The sequence below is a fragment of the Rhinatrema bivittatum genome, chromosome 1 (assembly GCF_901001135.1).
Source record: "Rhinatrema bivittatum chromosome 1, aRhiBiv1.1, whole genome shotgun sequence".
In the NCBI taxonomy this organism is placed as follows: Eukaryota; Metazoa; Chordata; class Amphibia; order Gymnophiona; family Rhinatrematidae; genus Rhinatrema; species Rhinatrema bivittatum.
In genome coordinates this window covers 479,140,360-479,161,502 of record NC_042615.1, presented here as the reverse complement: position 1 = coordinate 479,161,502, position 21,143 = coordinate 479,140,360, and the positions used below count along the sequence as shown (strand labels likewise).

At 47.3% G+C, this 21,143-nt stretch overlaps 1 protein-coding gene across 1 annotated transcript; it reads right to left on the bottom strand.

Moving 5' to 3' along the window:
- Positions 1 to 12,143: 12,143 nt before the first annotated feature.
- LOC115094133 (myb-related transcription factor, partner of profilin-like) lies at positions 12,144 to 20,658 on the bottom strand. Its single transcript, XM_029606876.1, has 3 exons — positions 20,600 to 20,658; positions 16,047 to 16,520; positions 12,144 to 13,372 (listed from the first exon to the last, which is right to left on the bottom strand). The coding sequence occupies exons 2-3, from the start codon at positions 16,435 to 16,437 to the stop codon at positions 12,525 to 12,527; spliced, it is 1,239 nt and encodes a 412-aa protein (XP_029462736.1). The 5' UTR covers positions 16,438 to 16,520; positions 20,600 to 20,658; the 3' UTR covers positions 12,144 to 12,524.
- Between the last annotated feature and the right edge of the window lie 485 nt (positions 20,659 to 21,143).

Genomic DNA, 21,143 nt, shown 5'->3' with positions numbered 1-21,143 from the left:
TGTTCCCTGGCTTAAGTGGCCGTCTTGTAGCCGCCAGCGTAGTTGGGTCCGAACTCTGCCCAGGAGCTGAAGACGTACGGTGTAGTTCTGGGACAGTGGATTCCAGCACGATAGAAGTGAGCTCTATAGGGGTCTCATGTGAGCTTGTGCCCATGGCACTACTTCCAGTGTGGATGCCATCAGACCGAGGACTTGCAGGTAATCCCATGCTGTGGGGCAAGGTTCGCTCAGCAGGATTTGTAACAGGTTCCTCAGTTTTGATCTCCTTGTGGGAGTCAGGTTGACTGTCTTCTTTGGTGTCGAATCGGACTCCTAGGTACTCCAGAGACTGTGAGGGCTGCAGACAACTCTTATTTGTGTTGACCACCCATCCAAGGCTCTCCAGTAGAGTTTTAACTCTGTTGGTTGCCTGGTGACTTTCCTCTGGGGATTTCGCCCTGATCAGCCAATCGTCTAGGTAAGGGTGTACGAGAATTCCTTCCTTCCTCAGTGTTGCCACCACCACCACTATGATCTTGGTGAACGTCCGGGGTGCTGTGGCTAACCCGAAAGGTAGTGCCCAGAACTGGTAGTGACGGTCCATGATTTTGAAGCGTAGGAAGTGCTGATGTTCCTGATGGATCGGGATGTATAGGTAGGCCTCCGAAAGATCCAGGGATGTGAGAAACTCTCCCGGTTGTATCGCCCTTATTACAGAGCATAGGGTTTCCATGCGGAAGCGGGGAATCCTCAGGTGGCAGTTGACCGACTTGAAGTCCAGAATGGGCCTGAACATCCCCTGTTTCTTGGGGACGATAAAATAAATGGAATAATGCCCAGTATTTATTTCTTGTAGAGGTACTGGGGTTATGGCCTCGAGGGCCAGTAGCCTGGTCAGTATAGCTTCCGCTGCCACCTTCTTGGAGAGGTCGTGGCAGGGGGATTCCAGAACTTGTCCAGAGGGGTTCGTAGGAAATCCAGGTAGTATCCCTCTCGAATGATGGTTAGGACCCACTTGTCCGAAGTTCTCTCGACCCATCTGTGGCAGAATAGGGCTAGTCTGCCCCCTATAGCTTCTTCCCTTGGACGGGTTGGCTGAATCTCATTGTGGGGTGTGGCTGGGGCCTGGACCCGAGCTGGTTCCCCTTTTGTTGTGCTTGTTCCGAAAGGGCTGGTTCCTACCTGAAGGTCGGAGCACTTGATAATTATTTCTGTATGGATTGAAGCGTTGTGAACCTCTGCCCCTGGAGGGTCGGGGGAAGAGTCACTGGTTTCTCTTGCTTTTGTCCTCCGGTAGCTGCGGTAGTGGAGACTCGCCCCATTTGTCAGCCAGTTTCTCTAGTTCACTGCCGAACAGGAGGGATCCCTTGAAGGGCACCTTTGTGAGTCTCGATTTGGAAGATGCATCAGCCGACCAGCTTCGGAGCCAGTGTTGTCTCCTGGCTGCCACAGCTGATGATACTCCTCTAGCTGCGGTGCGTACCAGGTCGGAAGCAGCGTCTGCGAGGAATGATACTGCTGGTTCCATGGCTTCCCCAGGGGTGTTGCTTCTGGTCTGTGATAGGCAGGCACGTGTCACAGCAGTGCAGCAGGCCGCTATTTGTAGGGACATAGCGGTGACGTCAAAGGACTGTTTAAGGATGGATTCCAGACGGCTGTCTTGCGCATCTTTGAGTGCTGCACCTCCCTCCACTGGGATAGTAGTGCGCTTCGAGACCGCGCAGATCATCGCATCCACTTTTGGGCATGTCAACAGGTCTTTGGCCGCCGGGTCCAGAGGGTACATGGCTGCCATAGCCCACCCCCCTTTGAATGTGGACTCTGGAGCAGTCCATTCCAGGACAATTAGCTGTTGAACGGCTTGTAACAGAGGCAAATGGCGGGAAGTCTGGCGGAGTCCCTCTAGCAAGTTCTCCCAAGGCACTTGGGCCCGGTATCGCAAGTTCCTTTAGGCTGCTGGTGAACAGGTCTGGAAGCTCGTCATTGGTGAATAAGCGTCTCATGGTCCGGTGAGGCTCTGTCCCCAGTGGGAGTTCCCCTTCCTCCAGGGGCTCTGATTCCTCATCCGAGATGTTGGGGCTTTTGGATGGTGGATTCACTACCCTGGACCTAGCAGGGCGGAGCGTAGCGGTCCTCTGGTAAGGGCTGTGGCCGTATTACTGGAGGCTCCGTTTGCCTGTGAACGAAGGCAAATGGAATTCCACCCAGGAGAGAGAAGCTAGGTCCAAGCTAAGAGGCGCTGTGTTCCTGGGGAGCCCCGTTTGAGGGGGGGTACCACTGGGAGTTGCAAAGTCCGGGGTACTTATTGAGGAACTAGCACTCAGGCCCGTATGGGGCTGGCCCTGGGCTTGATCCCCCAGGGCCTCCTCGCACTGGATACACAGGGCGTCGGCCTCGTGTTGTGCGGCTCTGATGTGGCATGCTGGGCAGAGGCCCCGAGCCTTGAGTTCTTTTTCTGGTGGTGCCATCGATAATGTCGCCTAAAATGACTTGTGCATCGGATATGCACGTGTAGACGGATGTGCGCGCTGATGTGAGCACAAGTCGCAGTTATGCGCCTGGCCTAGTAAGCGCGAGTTGCGCACGTAACTTGTGCGTGCAGCACTTGAGCGTATATGTTGTGCGCACAAGTTGTGCGCAAGACTCGCCCTATGCGCACGATCGAGACGGCGGTCAGGACGGTGAACAGGGCCAAAATGGCGACGGCGACCACGTGGGCAATATGGCGACCACCTTGGAGGGTTCCCACGTGGGAGAGCCCTTGGCTCTAACCGGGGTCGAGCCCTGCTAGGGCGGATCAACCCGGTGTCACTGGTCCCAGCCGGTGATCTGTGTGAATCCTCGAGCTTCGGAGACCGGAGTCTTTAAAAATATTTCTACCTTACCTTGTCTTCGGCACTTCCCTGTTTCATTCCGGGTGGTCTCCGGCTGCGGGGGGAGAGGGCAAATACCTTCTCCGCTGCGCTCGTGGATGCACCCGCTGCCTCTCAGCCACGCCCGAGATCAGGGACTAGGTCCCTGCCGAAGGATGGCTGCCGGACCGAGGCTCACCTCCAGGGGACCACGGAAATCACCTCGGGAATTCTCAACTGGGGGAGGAACCAGAGGGCGTCACCGCAGGAGAGCAGGGCTCCTTCGTTGAGGTAATTTTTCTTCTTAATTTGGGTTTTCTCCGTTAAATTTTGCTCTGAAGTTGGACAGCGTGCACATAGTCCCTAACTGCTATGGAGACGGAAAATACTGAAGAGCTGCACTTCCTGCAGGGGTATATGTACTAGGGGCTGATGTCAGATTGAAATCTGATCCGTCTCCAACTGCTATCAGGAGTACACTATACCTATTAGTTCTGAGTCCATCTGCTACACGCTAGAAAATCAATTTTTCTTGCCATGTTGTGTTAGTGGTGAAATACCAGAAGCTGAATTACAGGAAATTGTTAAACAATTACATGTATGGTTGCTTGATCATTTGTTTTTGAATATGAAGAAAACAAAAATTTTGTGGGCAGGAAAAGATGTTGGGCCCAAAAATGAAAAGAAGATAAGGTTTTCTAAAACAGTTCCATTACAATCAGAGATAAAGAGTCTAAAACTCTTTTTAGGCTTGCGCTTATCAATGAAATGACAAATTTGTCATGTTATGAAGACTGCGTTCTATAAACTTAAGTTGGTATGACCCCTAAAAATCCTGTTACCTCCAATATTTTTCAGTAGGGATGTGAATTGTTTTTCTAACGAATTGAAATATTGTACAATATTTCTAAATTCGTTATATAGCAGATAAAAAATGAAATGATCGCTTTTCCCCCCAAAATGTTCGTAAAAATCGTTTTTCGGGTTAGTGCGCGCTAACTCATGTTAGCGCGCACTAACAAAAAAAGTTTATTTTTGTTATTTTGCTATTTTTTGTTAGTGCGCGCTAACATGAGTTAGCGCGCACTAACCCAAAAACTGATTTTTCACGAAAAAAAAATGGGGATCCGCTGGAAAACGAGGGCTTCCGGATAAACTATTGCAAGCAATGCAATTAGTGCAGACTGCAGCTGCCCAAGTTATAACGAGGAATTCTAGAAGGGAACATATAACCCCAGTTCTAAAGGATTTGCACTGGCAATGGCTCCCAATCAAAAGAAGGGGTAGGTTTAGGATGCTATTATTTTTAAACAACTCTTCTCCTTGTGTTTTGAGAGACTATGTTGCATTTTATGTTCCAGGTCGCGCTCTGAGATATGAAGTTACTCAATTATTAGTCAGCCCTCCAGTTAAAAGATTTAAATGGGTTCAGACAAGAGGGCGGGATTTTTCCTCTATAGCACCAACTGAATAGAGCAAACTGCTTGACAGTCTTCGATTGCAGCATGATTTGAAAACATTTAGAAAGGCATTAAAAACATTGGGGTAGATTTTAAAAGGAGTGCGTGCTACCTGGCACGTGCACATATATGCCCAATTTTATAACATGCACGAGCAGGCACGCGCATTTTATAAAATCCAGGGTCGGTGTGCACAAGGGGGTGCACAATTGTGCACGCCAAACCGCACTGGCTTCCTCCGTTCCCTTCTCTCTAGCCTGCCCTTCCCACCCCTTCCTCTTATATTTCCCCCCTCTAGCCCTACTCTAACCCCCCTGATCTTTATTTCACCTTTTGTGCCTGCCTCCAGGCAGGCGCAAGTTGTGTGCACCGGCCGATTGCTGGCACAGGATCTCTGACACAGCGGCAAATGGCCGCTGTACCAGGAGCCGCTGACCCCACCCCCAGACCACCCTGGACCGCCCACACCCTGCCCCTTTTTTCAAGCCCTGGGACTTACACATGCCGCCGGGCCTTTTGAAAATAGGCCAGCCCACGTAACCCCCATACGCACGTAAGTCTTTGAAAATCTGCCCCATTGCTTTTTGAGGAAGCTTTTGCATGAAGTAGTATCATACTTTTAAAAACAAATAAAAGATTGTGTGTATGTTTGTTTGTTTTTAATATCCTGTACATGTATTTTATATGATGTTATTTTATGATAGTTTTATTGTAATCCATGCCGAACAGATTTATGGAGGTTGCAGAATATAAGTATTTTTATATAAAATAAAAAAATAATTCAAAACTGCTTACCTTGCAATACATCAGCAAAACAACTTCAGTAGGTCAGTTATGTTATACGAAGCTGCCTTCTCCTTCTCCCCAGGGTCTCTCTTGCTCTCTTCTGAGCCTACACTTTATTCCTGCTCAGAGGAGACACCCTGCACCCAGAGTGCCCTGTGTTTAGGTGGACCGGGCACAGACTGCTGGGACTGGTCTATTAAGGTGTTCTGAGGGTTTCTATAGGGTACTCTGCCATACACCCATGTACTTTTGCTTTGATTATGGTGCAAATCCCACAGGCAAAAGGTACCCGCAGAGTTTGCACTTAGGTGCCCAGTTTTGATTATTTACTCCAAAATATATCTTAAAAGATTTTACATAATGTTAAAATTAAAGTAAATTAGCATATTGTCATACTATATATTTAGGAAAGATGTACAGAAGAGTTTGTCGTTTTGTGCCTATGGGAAAAATGCTTAGCACATTTGGCCCTATACAGTATTGAAATTAACAGGAAAATAATTTTTTTCTGCCTTTGTTTTATTTTACATCAGGCTGTTTTCTTCTGATTCCTTTTCCTCATTCTTCTTTCCTTCTGTCTCTCATCCTTTCTCCATCTCTCCTTCTGAGATCTAATCTCTGCCATACTACATCTCAATTTTCTGCAGCTCTCTCCTTCTTTCTATCACTGCATCTTCAGCGCTCCCTCTCCACCTGTTTAATTATCTCACATCCCTCCATCTCCTCTTCCCCCTCTCTTTTCTCTTATTCCTCCACCTGTTATACTTGAACTTGGTTTGTGGGCCCTTGGGCATGGAGAGAGCTGACTCCACCCACTGGAAGGAGCCCTGTGGGGACTCTCCATGACAGGCGGGGTCTCAGCAGTGATGGACACAGGAGTCAGAGATATATTTATTATACAGCAGAGAGAAACCAGAGGCGCGGGTTTGTAAGCTCAGTCCTTGAGCAGAAGACCTGAGATGGATTCTCTGGTAATGGACCGCAGTGAGGGGAAGGCCGGACATAGTTGATAGCAGCAGGCACAAGGCAGCGTGGATCCGGTAGTGGTCCTCAGAGTGGGATAACCCGAGAATCCACATGGAAGCAGAGTTGAAGATCAGGTCTAGTACTCACTCCGTGGTGTTGCAGTAGAGATATCATTGTAGCAGCAGCGGAGAGCCGGAGCAGGAACACCGGAGGGGTGTCCGTAGAATAGCGAGAGGTACTCACTAAGCTGGAGAAAGGTGAGACTCGCAGAGAAGGCTCTCTGAGGAGTGGATAGCCCTGAGTGCAGCAAGGTCCCCGAGGAGTGGGTACATGAGTCACTCAGTCTGGAACACAGGAACAGCAAAGCGAAGCGTCTCTGAGGAAAGGAATTGAGCAAGATGGAATCCTTGCTAATTCGTAGGTAGGAAGGTCCGGTAGGCTTAAGTACATGTAGGCAGTGACATCATGCAGAGGGGACACCCCCGAGGTTCCCACCATGATGTGGATAAGAGGGAGGCAGGCACGAGCGCCCTAAGTTACACCAGATTCAAGATAGCGACCGGGATCGCCCACGCCGTCCAGGGAACGCCAAGGAGGTCGGCGTGCAGAGGCAGTGGTGGCCATCTTTGCCAGAATCGGAGCTATAGGGCAAAATGAGGTGAGCAGCAAAGGTTGCAGCTGTCTGCGATTGACAGGCACACCACCACTTAATCCTCTATTTCTTATAATACTTATTTTTATTTTATTTTTATTTAGCTCAAGCCTTTTCACTGGTAGTTCAAGGCAAGTTACATTCACGTACAGAAAGTATTTCCCTGTCCTCAGAGCTCTTATAATCTAAGGGGTAGATTTTAAAAAAAAAGCGCGACCGTGTACTTTTGTTTGCGCAGCAGGCGCAAACAAAAGTACGCTGGCTTTTACAAGATACGCGCATAGCCTCGCGTATCCTCTAAAATCCTGGATCGGCGCGCGCAAGGCTGCCGATTTTGGGCAGCTGGCGCGCGCCGAGCCGCACAGCCTGTCTCCGTTCCCTCCGAGGCCGCTCCGAAATCAGAGGGAACTCTCTTTCGCCCTCCCCACACCTTCCCCTCCCTTCCTCTACCTAACCCACCCCCCCGGCCCTATCTAAACCCCCCCCCTTACCTTTGTCCGTAGATTTACGCCTGCGAGAAGCAGACGTAAATCTACGCGCGCCAGCGGACTGCTGGCGCGCCGTGCTCCGACCCGGGGGCTGGTCCGAATGCCTGGACCACGCCCCCGGGCCAGCACCACGCCCCCCGGTCCCGCCCCCGAAACGCCGCACCCCACCCCCGAAACGCCGCGTCATCGGGTCCCGCCCCCTTCCAAAAGCCCGGGACCTACGCGCGTCCCAGGGCTCTGCGCGGGCGGCCTATGGAAAATAGGCGCGCAAGGCCCTGCTCGCATAAATCCGGGCGGATTTACGCGAGCAGGGCTTTTAAAATCCGCCCGTAAGTGTCCATGTTCCTGGACACTCTGAAGATTCTCTACTGCCTGGAAGCTATCGCTGCTACAAACAATTGTGAGTTACCATCGCTCTCTCAGAGCTTTCCCGGGAGCCAGGTACTCGCTCCTCGAGGGCCTAAACTAAGCAATATTAGGCCCTTTACTGCACAGTAAATGGTCTAACTGTTGCGACCGTCGCTGCTTGACGCTCTCACTCTGCCCTCTTTACCTCTGTGGTGACTCCCTCTGGGTCTGATGGACGGCTGGCTGTCGTGGCGTCTCCATGCCGTCTCCCTCCGGCATCCCCGGATCGGCTCGACGTTGCAGATCCGCCATGTTACCTGAAGACTTAGGGCGCGTGCGCTCTGATTGAAGTACCAGCAAAGACACGAACTTCAGGGGTGTCCCCCTGAGATGACGTCATCCGCTTCCAATATTTAAAGGTCTCTGATATCGCTAACCAACTGAGTTAGCAAGGATTCGCTAAGGACTCGCTTTGGCTATCCAAGCTACTCTGCCTCCTCGGACTTACCAGAGATACCCGCTCCTCTTCTTTTTTTTTCAGATTACGATAGGAACCAGTACTCGCTCCTCGAGGGCCCATGTTCCAGGACACTCTGAAGATTCTCTACTGCCTAGAAGCTATCGCTGCTACAAGCAATTGTGAGTTACCATCGCTCTCTCAGAGCTTTCCCTGGAGTCAGGTACTCGCTCCTCGAGGGCCTAAATCTTTCCAGCTCCTGAGCTTCCTTGAGACCTTATGTGAGTTTTGTCATCTAGTTCTGTTTATGAACTCTGCCTACTCACTTTCTACAGTTTCTCAACAGCTCAGTCATCCTGGGATCACTGTTCCAGTACCTGAGGACTACAGCCCTGCCGGGCATATCATCTCACTACTGCCACCTCTGGTGGTTTCAAAAACCTGTTTAATAAAAGAACTAATATGTGTCTGAGTCCATACTCAAGCCTAGCCGGTGGTCCCTCTCGGGATATCCTCCCTGGGGAGTGGTCATCTGCTACCAGCCCAGGGATCCACCCACCACTATAGCAGAATTACAGATACTAACTCCTAGCACCAGATCATGAACACTTTGCTACTCCTCCATTTTCAGGAGCCCGCAACACAGATTCATTACAGATTGCTCATCCTATCTGATTGCTCCGCCCATCCAGCATCAGATCAATAACAGATTGCTAACTCCTCATGGAGAACATAACACTACCACAGTGATAACATGAAGTATTTAAAATACCATGTGTTATTCAGCCCCAGCACCACAAGCATGATAATGAGCTGATTAACATGCAAATTAATGCTAATCAGTTCATTACTACCCTAAAACATTATAGGCAAATTATAGACTCTTAGGGTTACATGTTAGGCTAACTGAGCTAGGCCTCAGATTTCATATTAATGGTTGCTGTAAGTGATAAAACAGAAAGTGTAAGTTGCATGCCAAGGTTAAGCAACATGAAGAAAGACAAGAAACAGTGTGCTTTAAAAAAATAAGACAGTTGCAGTGTTCTCTTTGAACAATGAATAAGCAGTTTCGTTAATGTTTTATTTTGCTTTATGTATTTGTTGTAATCTACTTGGAATAACTGTGTCACACAAGCAGACTATAAGCACTAATAGGCCCGGCGCCACCGGGTGTGCAAATGTGCAAAGCGGTATACCTGGTGGGATGGCATCGGGAGCAAGGAGAGGCCCAATCCCACTGGCAGCGGAAGAAGTGGAGGCCCTTAGTGCCGCCAGTGAAATCGGGTCCACTGATGGCAGAAGAACCAGGGTGGGCACTGATTGCCGACAGGGAAGCCCATGCAGCTGCCGGTAGACCTCATCCCACCGGCAGCTGAGCAGGGAAGCACGTTACATTAAGATCGGAGGGACCATGATGGAACTCATCACGCCATGGCCCAAAGAAAAAGTTACCTACAGATGCTCTTCCTCCTTCCTGCTTGTGCGGCCCCAGAAGAAAAATGATGCTGGAGCCACGTGGACAGGAAAGGAGGAGGAGCATCGGCTATGTGCAGAACCGAAGCAGCGTTTGTGGTAGGGCCACTGTGGATCCCAACTAGCGGTGCCCAAGAAGAGGAGGCCTGGAGGCAGGGCCGCTGCAGATTTCACCTCGCAGCGGCTCGAGAAGATCAGGGTCGTTGCGGAGCCCATCCCATGGTGACTTGCAAAAAGGAGGCCCAGAGGTGAGAGAGAGGCTGAGGTCCTGTAGAGTGTGTGTGAATGTGTATGAGAGTGAGTTGAGAGATTGAGTGTGTGTTAGTGAGAGCCTTATGATTGGAAATGCAGCATGTGAGAGCCTGTGTGTGTGTGAGAGCATATGTATGTGTGAGTGAGACAACATGTGAGAGAGAGACAGTTTGGGGCAGATTTTCAAAGCGTTACGCGAGCCAAAACCGGCATTTATGTGCGTAAGTGGCAGGGGCGCGCACAACCCAAATGTTGCATAGGGGTATTTGTGCGCATAAATGACCCTGCGCACCCAACCTTATGCGAATAAGGACATACGTATGTAAAACGTATTTTATAAGCATAAGAACATAAGAAATTGCCATGCTGGGTCAGACCAAGGGTCCATCAAGCCCAGCATCCTGTTTCCAACAGAGGCCAAAACCAGGCCACAAGAACTTGGCAATTACCCAAACACTAAGAAGATCCCATGCTACTGATGCAATTAAATAGCAGTGGCTATTCCCTAAGTAAAATTGATTAATAGCCATTAATGGACTTCTCCTCCAAGAACTTATCCAAACCTTTTTTGAACCCAGCTACACTAACCACATCCTCTGGCAACAAATTCCAGAGCTTTATTGTGCGTTGAGTGAAAAAGAATTTTCTCCGATTAGTCTTAAATGTGCTACTTGCTAACTTCATGGAATGCCCCCTAGTCCTTCTATTATTCGAAAGTGAAAATAACCGAGTCACATCTACTCGTTCAAGACCTCTCATGCTCTTAAAGACCTCTATCATATCCCCCCTCAGCCGTCTCTTCTCCAAGCTGAACAGCCCTAATCTCTTCAGCCTATCCTCATAGGGAAGCTGTTCCATCCCCTTTATCATTTTGGTTGCCCTTCTCTGTACCTTCTCCATCGCAACTATATCTTTTTTGAGATGCGGTGACCAGAATTGTACACAGTATTCAAGGTGTGGTGTCACCATGGAGCGATATAGAGGCATTATGACATTTTCCATTCTATTAACCATTCCCTTCCTAATAATTCCTAACATTCTATTTGCTTTTTTGACTGCTGCAGCACACTGAGCTGATGATTTTAAAGTATTATCCACTATGATGCCTAGATCTTTTTCCTGGGTGGTAGCTAATATGGAACCTAACATCGTGTAACTACAGCAACGGTTATTTTTCCCTATAAATCCACCGGCAGGCACTGCCAAGGTCCCGCACTTATATTTACTACTGCTTGCCTGTGTGCGCAAGCGACGAGTGAAGGGTCTGCGGCTGCTGGCTGTCATCGCTAAAGGACCAGACATCCTGGAGAAGGGCAGAAGGTGGAAGGAAGAGGCCGTGGGGGCGTAACCGGTGGTAACTGGGAAAGTAGAAACGTTTTCCATAGCCACCGTTAATGTGCATATAACGGTAGCTGACTGCCTCAGGAGCGTCTAAAGTCAAGAGCTATTCTTTGGTTATTCCTTGTCTACACATGTTTACAGCAGCAATATGGCTCCTGCAATCTATACGGCTCAGAAGAGAAAGAGAGAGGAGAAGAATGCTGAGACAGAGGCGATAGCCTTTACATAGAGTCTACTGGACTCGCACACAATTTCTGGATCTGGCTGAAGAGGAAGTAATGCACCGTTTCAGATTTAATAAGGTGACCATACTGTCCCTCTGCCAAATGTTAGAGGCTGACCTGCAACCTCTCGCCCAAAGGGGCCATGCCTTGCCTGTACACATCAAGGTGACTACATTCCTGGCATTTTTGGCTACCGGCACCTTCCAAACACCGCTTGCCGTGACTTCTGGAATCACTCAGGCTGCCACATCAAGGTGTCTGGAGCAGGCCCAGGCTGCGACACACACACACCACTTTATCTCCTTCCCCTTCAGAAGAGAGGAACAGCATGAAACCATGAGAGACTTTTACCAAATAGCACACTTCCCCTCAGTCTTGGGAGCTATTGATTGCACTCACGTGGCCCTAAGGGCACCAGGAGGAGACGAGACCATCTACTGCAACCGCAAGGGATTCCACTCAGTAAACATGCAGGTGGTGTGCAACGCCAAGGGCCTCATCACCAATGTGGTGGCCCGCTTTCCTGGATCCACTCACAACGCCTACATTCTCGCTCAATCCAGGATCTATGAACAGTTCCAGCTGCAACACATCACGGGGGGCTGGCTCCTAGGTAGTACAGTAACTAACTGCACACATGAGCCCCCACCTATATTAGTAGAACCCTTATGTTTAGGGTGCCACAGTAGGCATGCTGTTTGTAAGCCCTGTGAGCTGTACCCCAGTGAAGCGCAGACGGAATGTAACCTTCTGTTTTTCTCTTATGCTACATGTGACAGAGACTATCCGCTGAAATCCTGGCTCATGATTCCCATGGCCAGCCCCAACACTGCAGCTGAGACTCGCTACAACAGGGCACAACGTAGGACCAGGGCTGTCAGAGAGAACATTTGGCATCCTGACATCACGCTTCCGCTGTCTGGAAAGATCTGGTGGATGCCTCTTTTATTCCCCCTCTGAAGTGTGAGATATTCCTAGCCTGCTGTATGCTACATAATCTGGCACTTAACAGACACATCCCTGTACCAGAGGAGGCCCCTGAAGAGAATGAGGAGGATGAGGACGTGCAGCTGTCCATGTAGGAATTGGCAGAAATCCATCGCTTCAGCCAAAGGCGGGCAATACGAGAGAGGAACACTCTCATAGAAAGCCATTTCAGTAGGTGATAGTGCATTTATTAACAAGTGTATCAAAAAAGTGATAATCAAATAAAAGTAAAAAGCAAGAACTGAAATATACCAACTGTTCACTTCCTCGACCGTCCTCTCCTACGGCCATCAGGTAGCTTAGACTGCCCCAACCGGGCACTCCGGTGCAGTGGACTCCTCCTCCCACTGCTTACACTACCCTCAGAGGGCAGAGGTGCTTGGGGCAGTTCCAGGTCATGGCTGGAGGATGGTACAGCCAGGGGCAAAGGCGGTTCTGGTGCTGGTGGGGGAAGAATCACAGGAGGTGCAGGCGGGGATGCTTGTGCCATCCACGGATAGCCTGGAACAGGCTGAGGCGCAGGTGGCGGTACCACACCGGGCGCCTCTGCACGGGCAGGTGCCATCCATGGGTATGGAGGCCCATAAGGTGGAGGGTAATGCATCCAGGGCGCCATGAAAGCCCATGGAGCTGCTGGTGGCTGTGGCTGCACAGGAGGCAACCGCTGCAGCATATCCCGCCAAACCTCCGTCTGTTCCTTAGTAGCCCGGCAAAGGTCTCGGAGGCACGCCTGAATCCCCTGTCCTTCCTCCCTGATGGTATCACGGAGGGAACTCGCTTCCTGCTGCACCACATCAAACAGGCCAGAGATGGTGTCCAAGAGGCCGGCGCCCTGCTGTAACAGTCTCTCTGCCTGACTGGCATACGAGTCGGGTTCGGGCTGGTCCGATGCACTGCTGTCCTGCCGCCGATCATTTAGCAGTTCAGCCAGTGGGTCCTCCGGCTCCTCTCCCTGCCGCTGCTGCTGCTCCTCCTCCGCAGGCTGTTCCATGTGTTCATGGGCTTCCACTTCCTCCTCTGCCGACGAGTCAGGGACCACCCGCAGATGCCGGTACAGCCTTTGGGGTCTTCTAGGTGCAAGTCCAGGTTGCTCATCATCTGGCTCCCCTAAATTCAAAAGCATATAGACATTAGCCCACTGGCAATAGGGGTGCCATATACTTGGCTCCATATGTGATACATGGTACAGTAGCAAACCTGACTACTAATCCAGTGGTAGTGACATAGGACTCGGCATTCTAATTAGGCCTGCATCCTGATGTACACCCCTGGGGGTATCATGTGTGGCATAGTGGGGCCGTCAACCAAACCATCCAGCACCTGCCCAACAACCCCTCCTGGACACAGAAGGTTGTCAGTGTGCTACATGGAATGTGGTCAGTTACCAGGCTGAGTTAGGACAGAGAGCCCTGTCGTAGGAACAGCGCCTTAACCTTCAGCCTAATCGAGCCCCACTGTTATTTTTTTTAATATATTTTATCTATCATTTTTCAATTATACACATTGACAATCCTTCCAAGGTTAACATAATATAACATTATACTGTCTTATTCTCAAGCCTTCCATTTACATAAATATAATTAAATTTGTCCACTGACCTATGCATTATTTAAGGATATTGAAGCTATAACATACAAAATAAAATCTTTAAGGTGAAGGCAAACAGAAATTATCAGGAGTTTATGACAGAAAACTAAAAAGAATAGGCTTTACATAGAATCACAGTGATAAATTCACTAGGACCTTCCTCTTCTTAAGCATTAGGAGATGAAGTTACAGGCCTACGGGCTTCAATAAGCTGCTGCAATTGGTCAGTTTGAAAAAATACAAAATGTTTCTTCCCCTTTCTTTAGTATACATTTACATGGGTATCGTAGTAAAAAGAAAAACCTAAAGAGGTAACATTTTGTCGTAAAGATAAAAATTCTTTTCTACGATACTGTGTTACCGGCACCATATCTGGGTACAGCCTAACTTCTTGGTCACAAAAATTTACAGGAAATTTCTTAAAATAGTTTTGCATAACAGTCGTAACATCTTGGGTAGAGATAAATGAGACCATAAGAACTTTCCTATCAATTATATCTAAATTAGAGGATTCAAGAAAGCCTGTTAAGTTTTGTATAACATTTATATTATCATTTTTAGCAACTGCCCTATTTGTCAGAAATCTACAATTATTAATCGAAGGCATATTTTGTTCAGAAAATCCAAGGGAAGTTGTCAAAAATCTTTTTAAAGTTATATATGGCATTTCTCCTATAATTTGAGGAAAGTTTAAAATTCTTATGTTCAATTGTCTCAGTCCATTTTCTAATAGTTCCAGACACCATGATGACGAAAGTTGTTCTTTTATTATTACTGAATGTAACATTAATTTGGACCTTTTTCTCCATCTCAGTTATTTTATTCATCATAACACTTTCCTGTGCTTGTATTCCAACTATCTTTTCTTGCAAATTATAGTTTAGGGAGTCCAATTTTTTTTCAAGCCGAGTTAAGGATTGCCCCTGGGCTGCAACAAGATCCCAAATAGCTTTGAGGGTCACCACCCCCGGCCTTGTTGACCCCAGTTTCTCCGGCCACTGGGGAACCCACCTCCTCCAACAATGTCTCCCTCGATGTCTCCAGCCTCTCTCCAACTGCTTCTGAATCGGTCAGTACCTGAGCCAATTCAAGTCCATCCGCCCCCTCAGGGTTCTCTCCCTCCAACTCCGGCGCTACAATGTAATCCGTCAGCGACAGAGCAGGTTCCCCGGTGTGGTCTCTTTGCGCCGGGGGTGCGCGCAGGTCCGGGCTGAGGTAAGTCTCCGCCAGCGACGCAAGCTGCTCTCCTGCCGCAGCGCTCGCTATGTTCTCCTCAACTCCCTCCGAAATCACCGCCTGGGTCAGGAAACGGACGATATTGAGCTGACTGGGGCCAGGTAAGGGCTCTGGGGGGAAAACCCTTATTTTCCTCTTCCACGGCATAATGATTCAAAAGAAATTCTTTTCAGAAAGAGTAGGAGGTAGCTGGCGTTCCGCTGTCCCACTATGCTGCCATCTTGGTTGCCTCGCCCCACTGTTATATGCATTCCAGGGACACATGACCTCTGCAACATGCTATGGAACCTGTTAATTAGGCATGCCTGCTAGAGGAAGGGGGGGGGGGGGGCAGAGTTAGACTCCTTTGCAAGATGGAACATCCAATAATAAGCAGGTGACACCACCAACTGTAATAGACACATCGGTCATATGCCTCACATCAGTTCCCATACAAAAACCGCACACTCTCATTGCAGACTGTGTGGAAAGCTAGCATTGTGTGGCTGCTTACCCATGTGGACCAGCAGATACTCTGACAGCCTACCTTGCCCCTAAGAAATAACATCCACAAGATATTGTAAGACCGCCCCTACATTATAATGCCGTACACGGCCTCCTGTATGAGCACATATATAAAGCATCGCCATACACACATCTACGAGACCAGTGCACGCTGTACTGCTAGTCCAGGACCTAAGCAGTGCAATCCTCTGTGCAGGCTTGGTACATACATCTGTACAGCAGCCCTGCCTGGAATCCTGGATACTGACTGCTCTACATGCAATGGCCACTCTGTTGGTTATACAGGTTAACAGTAATCAGTACTTACATATAGGCAGAGACGGGAGGTATGTCAGTTCAGAAACAGTACAGCTGCCCAGGTAGTAGAGATATATGAAGACATATGCTGCTATACTATGAGGAGGTACAAGGATAGGATTACAGGGGGGGTTGACAATGTTGTAGTTCTGCTTACCTTCCTGCCCTGCAAGGCGCATGGTGTCAAGCTGGCCAACTCCACCCGCAGCTGCCTCAGAGATGGTAGCCAGTATCAGCTGCTCAGAGGACGAGAAGGTGATGTGGCTCCGTTCTCCCTCTGCAAGGCACCTGGCCTGCTTGCGCTTCACGAGTCTCCTCATGTCCCTCCACTTGTGCATGAGTTCAGCAATACTCCGATTGTGGTGGAACACGGAGTTGACAGCGTGCCTGATCCCTCTCCAGATCTGCTCCTTCCTGTATGCACCCACCATACGAGACTGTGGACCATACAGCAGATCCCGGTGCCGTATGACATGCTCCACCAGCATATCAACCTCCGCTGGCACGAAGTTCGGCTTCCGAATGAGAACAGGATGTGCCTGAGACATGGTGAGAGGCACGTCCTGGGCTTCTAGGAAAAGTAAAAAGTCATGGGATAGGTGGCGATGTCCTTTCGTGGTTTGCAAACTGGCTAAAAGACAGGAAACAGAGAGTAGGATTAAATGGACAATTTTCTCAGAGGAAGGGAGTGGGCAGTGGAGTGCCTCAGGGATCTGTATTGGGACCCTTACTTTTCAATGTATTTATAAATGATCTGGAAAGAAATGACGAGTGAGATAATCAAATTTGCAGATACAAAATTGTTCAGAGTAGTTAAATCACAAGCAGATTGTGATAAATTGCAGGAAGACCTTGTGAGACTGGAAAATTGGGCATCAAAATGGCAGATGAAATTTAATGTGGATAAGTGCAAGGTGATGCATATAGGGAAAAATAACCCATGCTATACTTACACAATGTAGGTTCTATATTAGGTGTTACAACCCAAGAAAGATCTAGGCATCAGCGTGGATAACACATTGAAATCGTCAGTTCAGTGTGCTGTGGCAGTCAAAAAAGCAAACAGAATGTTGGGAATTAGAAAGGGAATGATGAATAAAATGGAAAATGTCATAATGCCTCTGTATCGCTCCATGGTGAGACCGCACCTTGAATACTGTGTACAATTCTTGTCGCCGCATCTCAAAAAAAGATATAATTGCAATGGAGAAGGTACAGAGAAGGGCTACCAAATGATAAGGGGAATGGAACAGCTCCCCTATGAGGAAAGACTAAAGAGGTCAGGACGTTTCAGCTTAGGGAAGAGACGGCTGAGGGGGGATATGATAAAGGTGTTTAAAATCATGAGAGGTCTAGAACAGGTAGATGTGAATCGGTTATTTACTCTTTCAGATAATAGAAAGACTAGGGGGCACTCCATGAAGTTAGCATGTGGCACATTTAAAACTAATCGGAGAAAGCTCTTTCACTCAACGCACAATTAAACTCTGGAATTTGTTGCCAGAGGATGTGGTTAGTGCAGTTAGTATAGTTGTGTTTAAAAAAGGATTGGATAAGTTCTTGGAGAAGTCCATTACCTGCTATTAATTAAGTTGATTTAGAAAATAACCACTGCTATTACTAGAAACAGTAACATGGAATAGTTTTTGGGTACTTGCCAGGTTCTTATGGCCTGGATTGGCCACTGTTGGAAACAGGATGCTGGGCTTGATAGACCCTTGGTCTGACACAGTATGGCATATTCTTATGATGCAAGTCAGGCAGCAAATGCTTCTAGGCATATATTCAATTTCTTTATTCCTTCAACCTGATTACATCCTATAGTCACTACTTATTATGCATCATTCACAAATAAAACAGCAACTGATTCCAAAAATTTGAATCAGGATATTTTCATTTAATAAGCAGAGCCAGATATACATTGAACATCAGAAAAAGGCCCAGTCCTGGTGGAATTCCACTCTGTAGTGATCTGGCTGTTGAGTAATTTCCACCCCAAACCACAGGATATGTAGAATATGCTAGGAGAGAATTGAACCACTAACACTATATCCGAAAAACCCCAAAATCGCCCGTCTTAAAAAACCATGGTCAATGGAATCAAACACTGCAGGTGGGTACATTACAAAAAGGGAATCCATAGCCCCATCCACCTCCATTCATTGACCAGGGATAAGAGCAGTTTCCATACCGTATCTGCTTCAAAATCCTGACCGTCAAACATGAAAGGTCTCGCTGTTCATCAAATAATCTTTATGGTAAACCACTTTCTCAATCATTTTAAAAAGGAAAAGTCAAATTTGAGACTGGGCGATAAATGGTTCATATCACTATAATCTAGGATTTTGCTTCTTAAGAATTAGCTGCATTACAGCTACCTTTAAAAAAAAAAAAAAAAAGAGAGGATCAGGTTGCCCTGTTGAAGACTGGTATTCACCACTGATGTGAAGTATGGCAGAAGGTCCATCATGCTTTTCTCTAACAGAAGAGTACTATTTCTGGAATCCAGGGGATTACAGGATCCAAGGTCACACAGATTTCAGAGAGGTAGGTCTTGTCAGATTTATCTGACCAATTTATTTGGCTGAGTGACCAGAGTTAGATTAGGGGAGAGCACTAGATGTAATATACATTTCTGCAAGGCCTTGACACGGCTCCCCCTAGGTGACAAATTGAGAACGCTTCGTATGGGCACCAAAGTGATTGACTAGGTTAAAAACTGGTAAACAGGAAAGCAACAAAGTGCAATGGTAAACAGAGATCACTCCAGGGAAAGAAAGGGGTTACTAGTAGTATGCTGCAGAGATCAAATCCTTGGTCTGGTTCTGTTTAACATTTTCATAAGCAATATTGGTGAAAGGCTAGCAGGAAAGGTTTGACTTTTTGCAAATGATACCAAAATCTGCAAAAGAATATATATACCCTAGAAAGTTTGGAAAACATGAGGAAGAATCCAGTGAAACTTGAGGAATGACTCAAGAAAGGCATCTAAAACAATGCAAAAAAAAAAAAATGTTTTAAATGCAGTCATGCATTGGGGTTGCAAAACTTCAAGGGTGCAGTTTAATATAAAGAGTGAATATTTTCTATACACAAAACAAGGGCATGCAGTCAAAGATGAGACAGTCAACACAGTTTATTTGGATTTTCAGAAGGTGTCTGATAAAGTTCCTCACCAGAGACACCTCAAGAAACTAAGAAGTCATGGAATAGGTGGTGTGGTCTTGCTGTAAATAGGTAACTGGTTAAAAGATAGGAAACAAAGAATAGGAATAAATGGTCAGTTTTCCCCACTGGAAAGTAGTAAATAGTGGCATGCTTCAAGGATCTGTATTGGGACTGGTTTTTAACTTATACATCAGCAATCTGAGAAAGGGGGCAATGAGTGAGGTGATCAAATTTGCATATTATACAAAGATATTCAAAGTTGTTAACACTAAAGCAGTTGTAAGGAACTGCAGAAGGATTTTGCCAAACTAGAGAACTGGATATCAAATGTCAGATGAAATGTAATGTCAACAAGTACAAAGTGATGTACATTGGGAAAAATAATCCTAACTATAGATACACTATGCACTTAAGGCACAATGCATTGGCATATCATTTGCTTATTGCATCAAGAAATTAATTTTACAATGCAGTTTTACCACTGTCCTTCTTAACTCAAATCTAGAGTGAGCAAAACATAAAAACATGTGTTCCTATTGCAGAAAAAGTTACACCTGCTCTTTGCTGGAGAAAAAAAAATAGGTTATCTATATCCCTGCTTTAAACAAAACAACACGTTATTTAAATACTGCATTATATAAAAAGTTTCGGTCTTTCGATTTGAGTTCTGACTTTAGGGTTAAAGTCATTTTCAGAATAAACAAAAAAAAAAAAAAAAGGTTCTGGTTTGCCTTTTCTCAGGTGCTTGATTGCTATTTCCAAGGCACCACAACCTATAAATGTTTGTCAGAGATCATTAAAAAAAAAAACCCTAAAATGGAGATATAAAAAAAAATCCCATGATACAGATGTTTAATTTTTATGGCATACTTTTTTATGTGATGTATGAGACTAAACAGAAAGACAGCAATTTTCAGAGCGATGAGTGTAAATAAGTTAGCCGGTCTCAATATCGCCCCTCTCAGCCTGGCTAACAGCGCACATGGGCTTTCCCCAAGGATTGCAGAGAAGCTTTTCTGAGGTCACCTTTTTGGGTTGGATAATAATGCCATCTAGTTTGTTTTGCCCACACAAAGAAGCAAGTGCAAAGTTCACTGTACTTCTGACCCCAAAGGGTCCTGGGGAATGAAAACGTGCTCGGCGGGTTTCCCTCGGTTCCCCGGGCGCTCCTACCCCAATCCTGCACGGGCAGCTCTTTAAAGCGGGGTCCTAAGCACGTGCACGTCCTACTTTCGCACTCACACACACAAGCACCCCCCACCCCGATCCATCCACAACGCAAGCCACAATCCCCTCACCTTCGGGAAACACCAACACCCCCAGCAGCCTCACGGCTCAGGAGAAAAAGCAGAGGAAACGACTGATGCAGCCGAGATAGGAAGAGCACCTCCCATCCCCCACCTAGAAAGGCATTTGCTACTTTCTGCCCAGGAGCATCTACTCCTAAACGAGCACGGGTCCTCGGAAGAAAGGTGCAAAGCCCCTCTTCTGCTGTCCCGCTCCCTGCGTTGCTTACAGGGAACGGCCGGCAACTCCCTTTACCTTCACTGCATGTGGTGGTGCTGCTGCTGCCGCCGCCGCCATGCTTCTTATAGAGCAGAATCTCCTCAAGTGGGCGGGAAGAACTGCTTAGTCCTTTTTTTTTTTTTTTTTTTACTCTTAAATAACTTTATTAGAGCTCCCATGTGTGCAACTCAGACAAAGCACAAGTGAGCTATCCAGCAGAGCCTCCTTATCCACCCATAGGAAGCCCGAGTGTAGTCTGTTATTGTAGGCTTAAATTATAGAAACATAGAAACATAGAAACATAGAAATGACGGCAGAAGAAGACCGAATGGCCCATCCAGTCTGCCCAGCAAGCCTCACACATTTTTTCTCTCATTCTTATCTGTTACTCTTAGCTCCTTGTTCTATTTCCCTTCCACCCCCACCATTAATGTAGAGAGCAGTGATGGAGCTGCATGCAAGTGAAATATCTAGCTTGATTAGTTAGGGGTAGTAGGGGCAGTAACCGCCGCGATAAGCAAGCTACACCCATGCTTATTTGTTTTACCTAGACTATGTTGTACAGCTCTTGTTGGTTTTT

Bases quoted from the DNA above. Each gene is read 5' to 3' on its own strand.
- LOC115094133 (XM_029606876.1), bottom strand. From the start codon at position 16,437: ATGTCTCAGGCACATCCTGTTCTCATTCGGAAGCCGAACTTCGTGCCA. The intron at 13,373-16,046 runs GTAAGCAGAACT...TTTTGAATTTAG, and splicing joins GCGCCTTGCAGGGCAGGAAG to GGGAGCCAGATGATGAGCAA.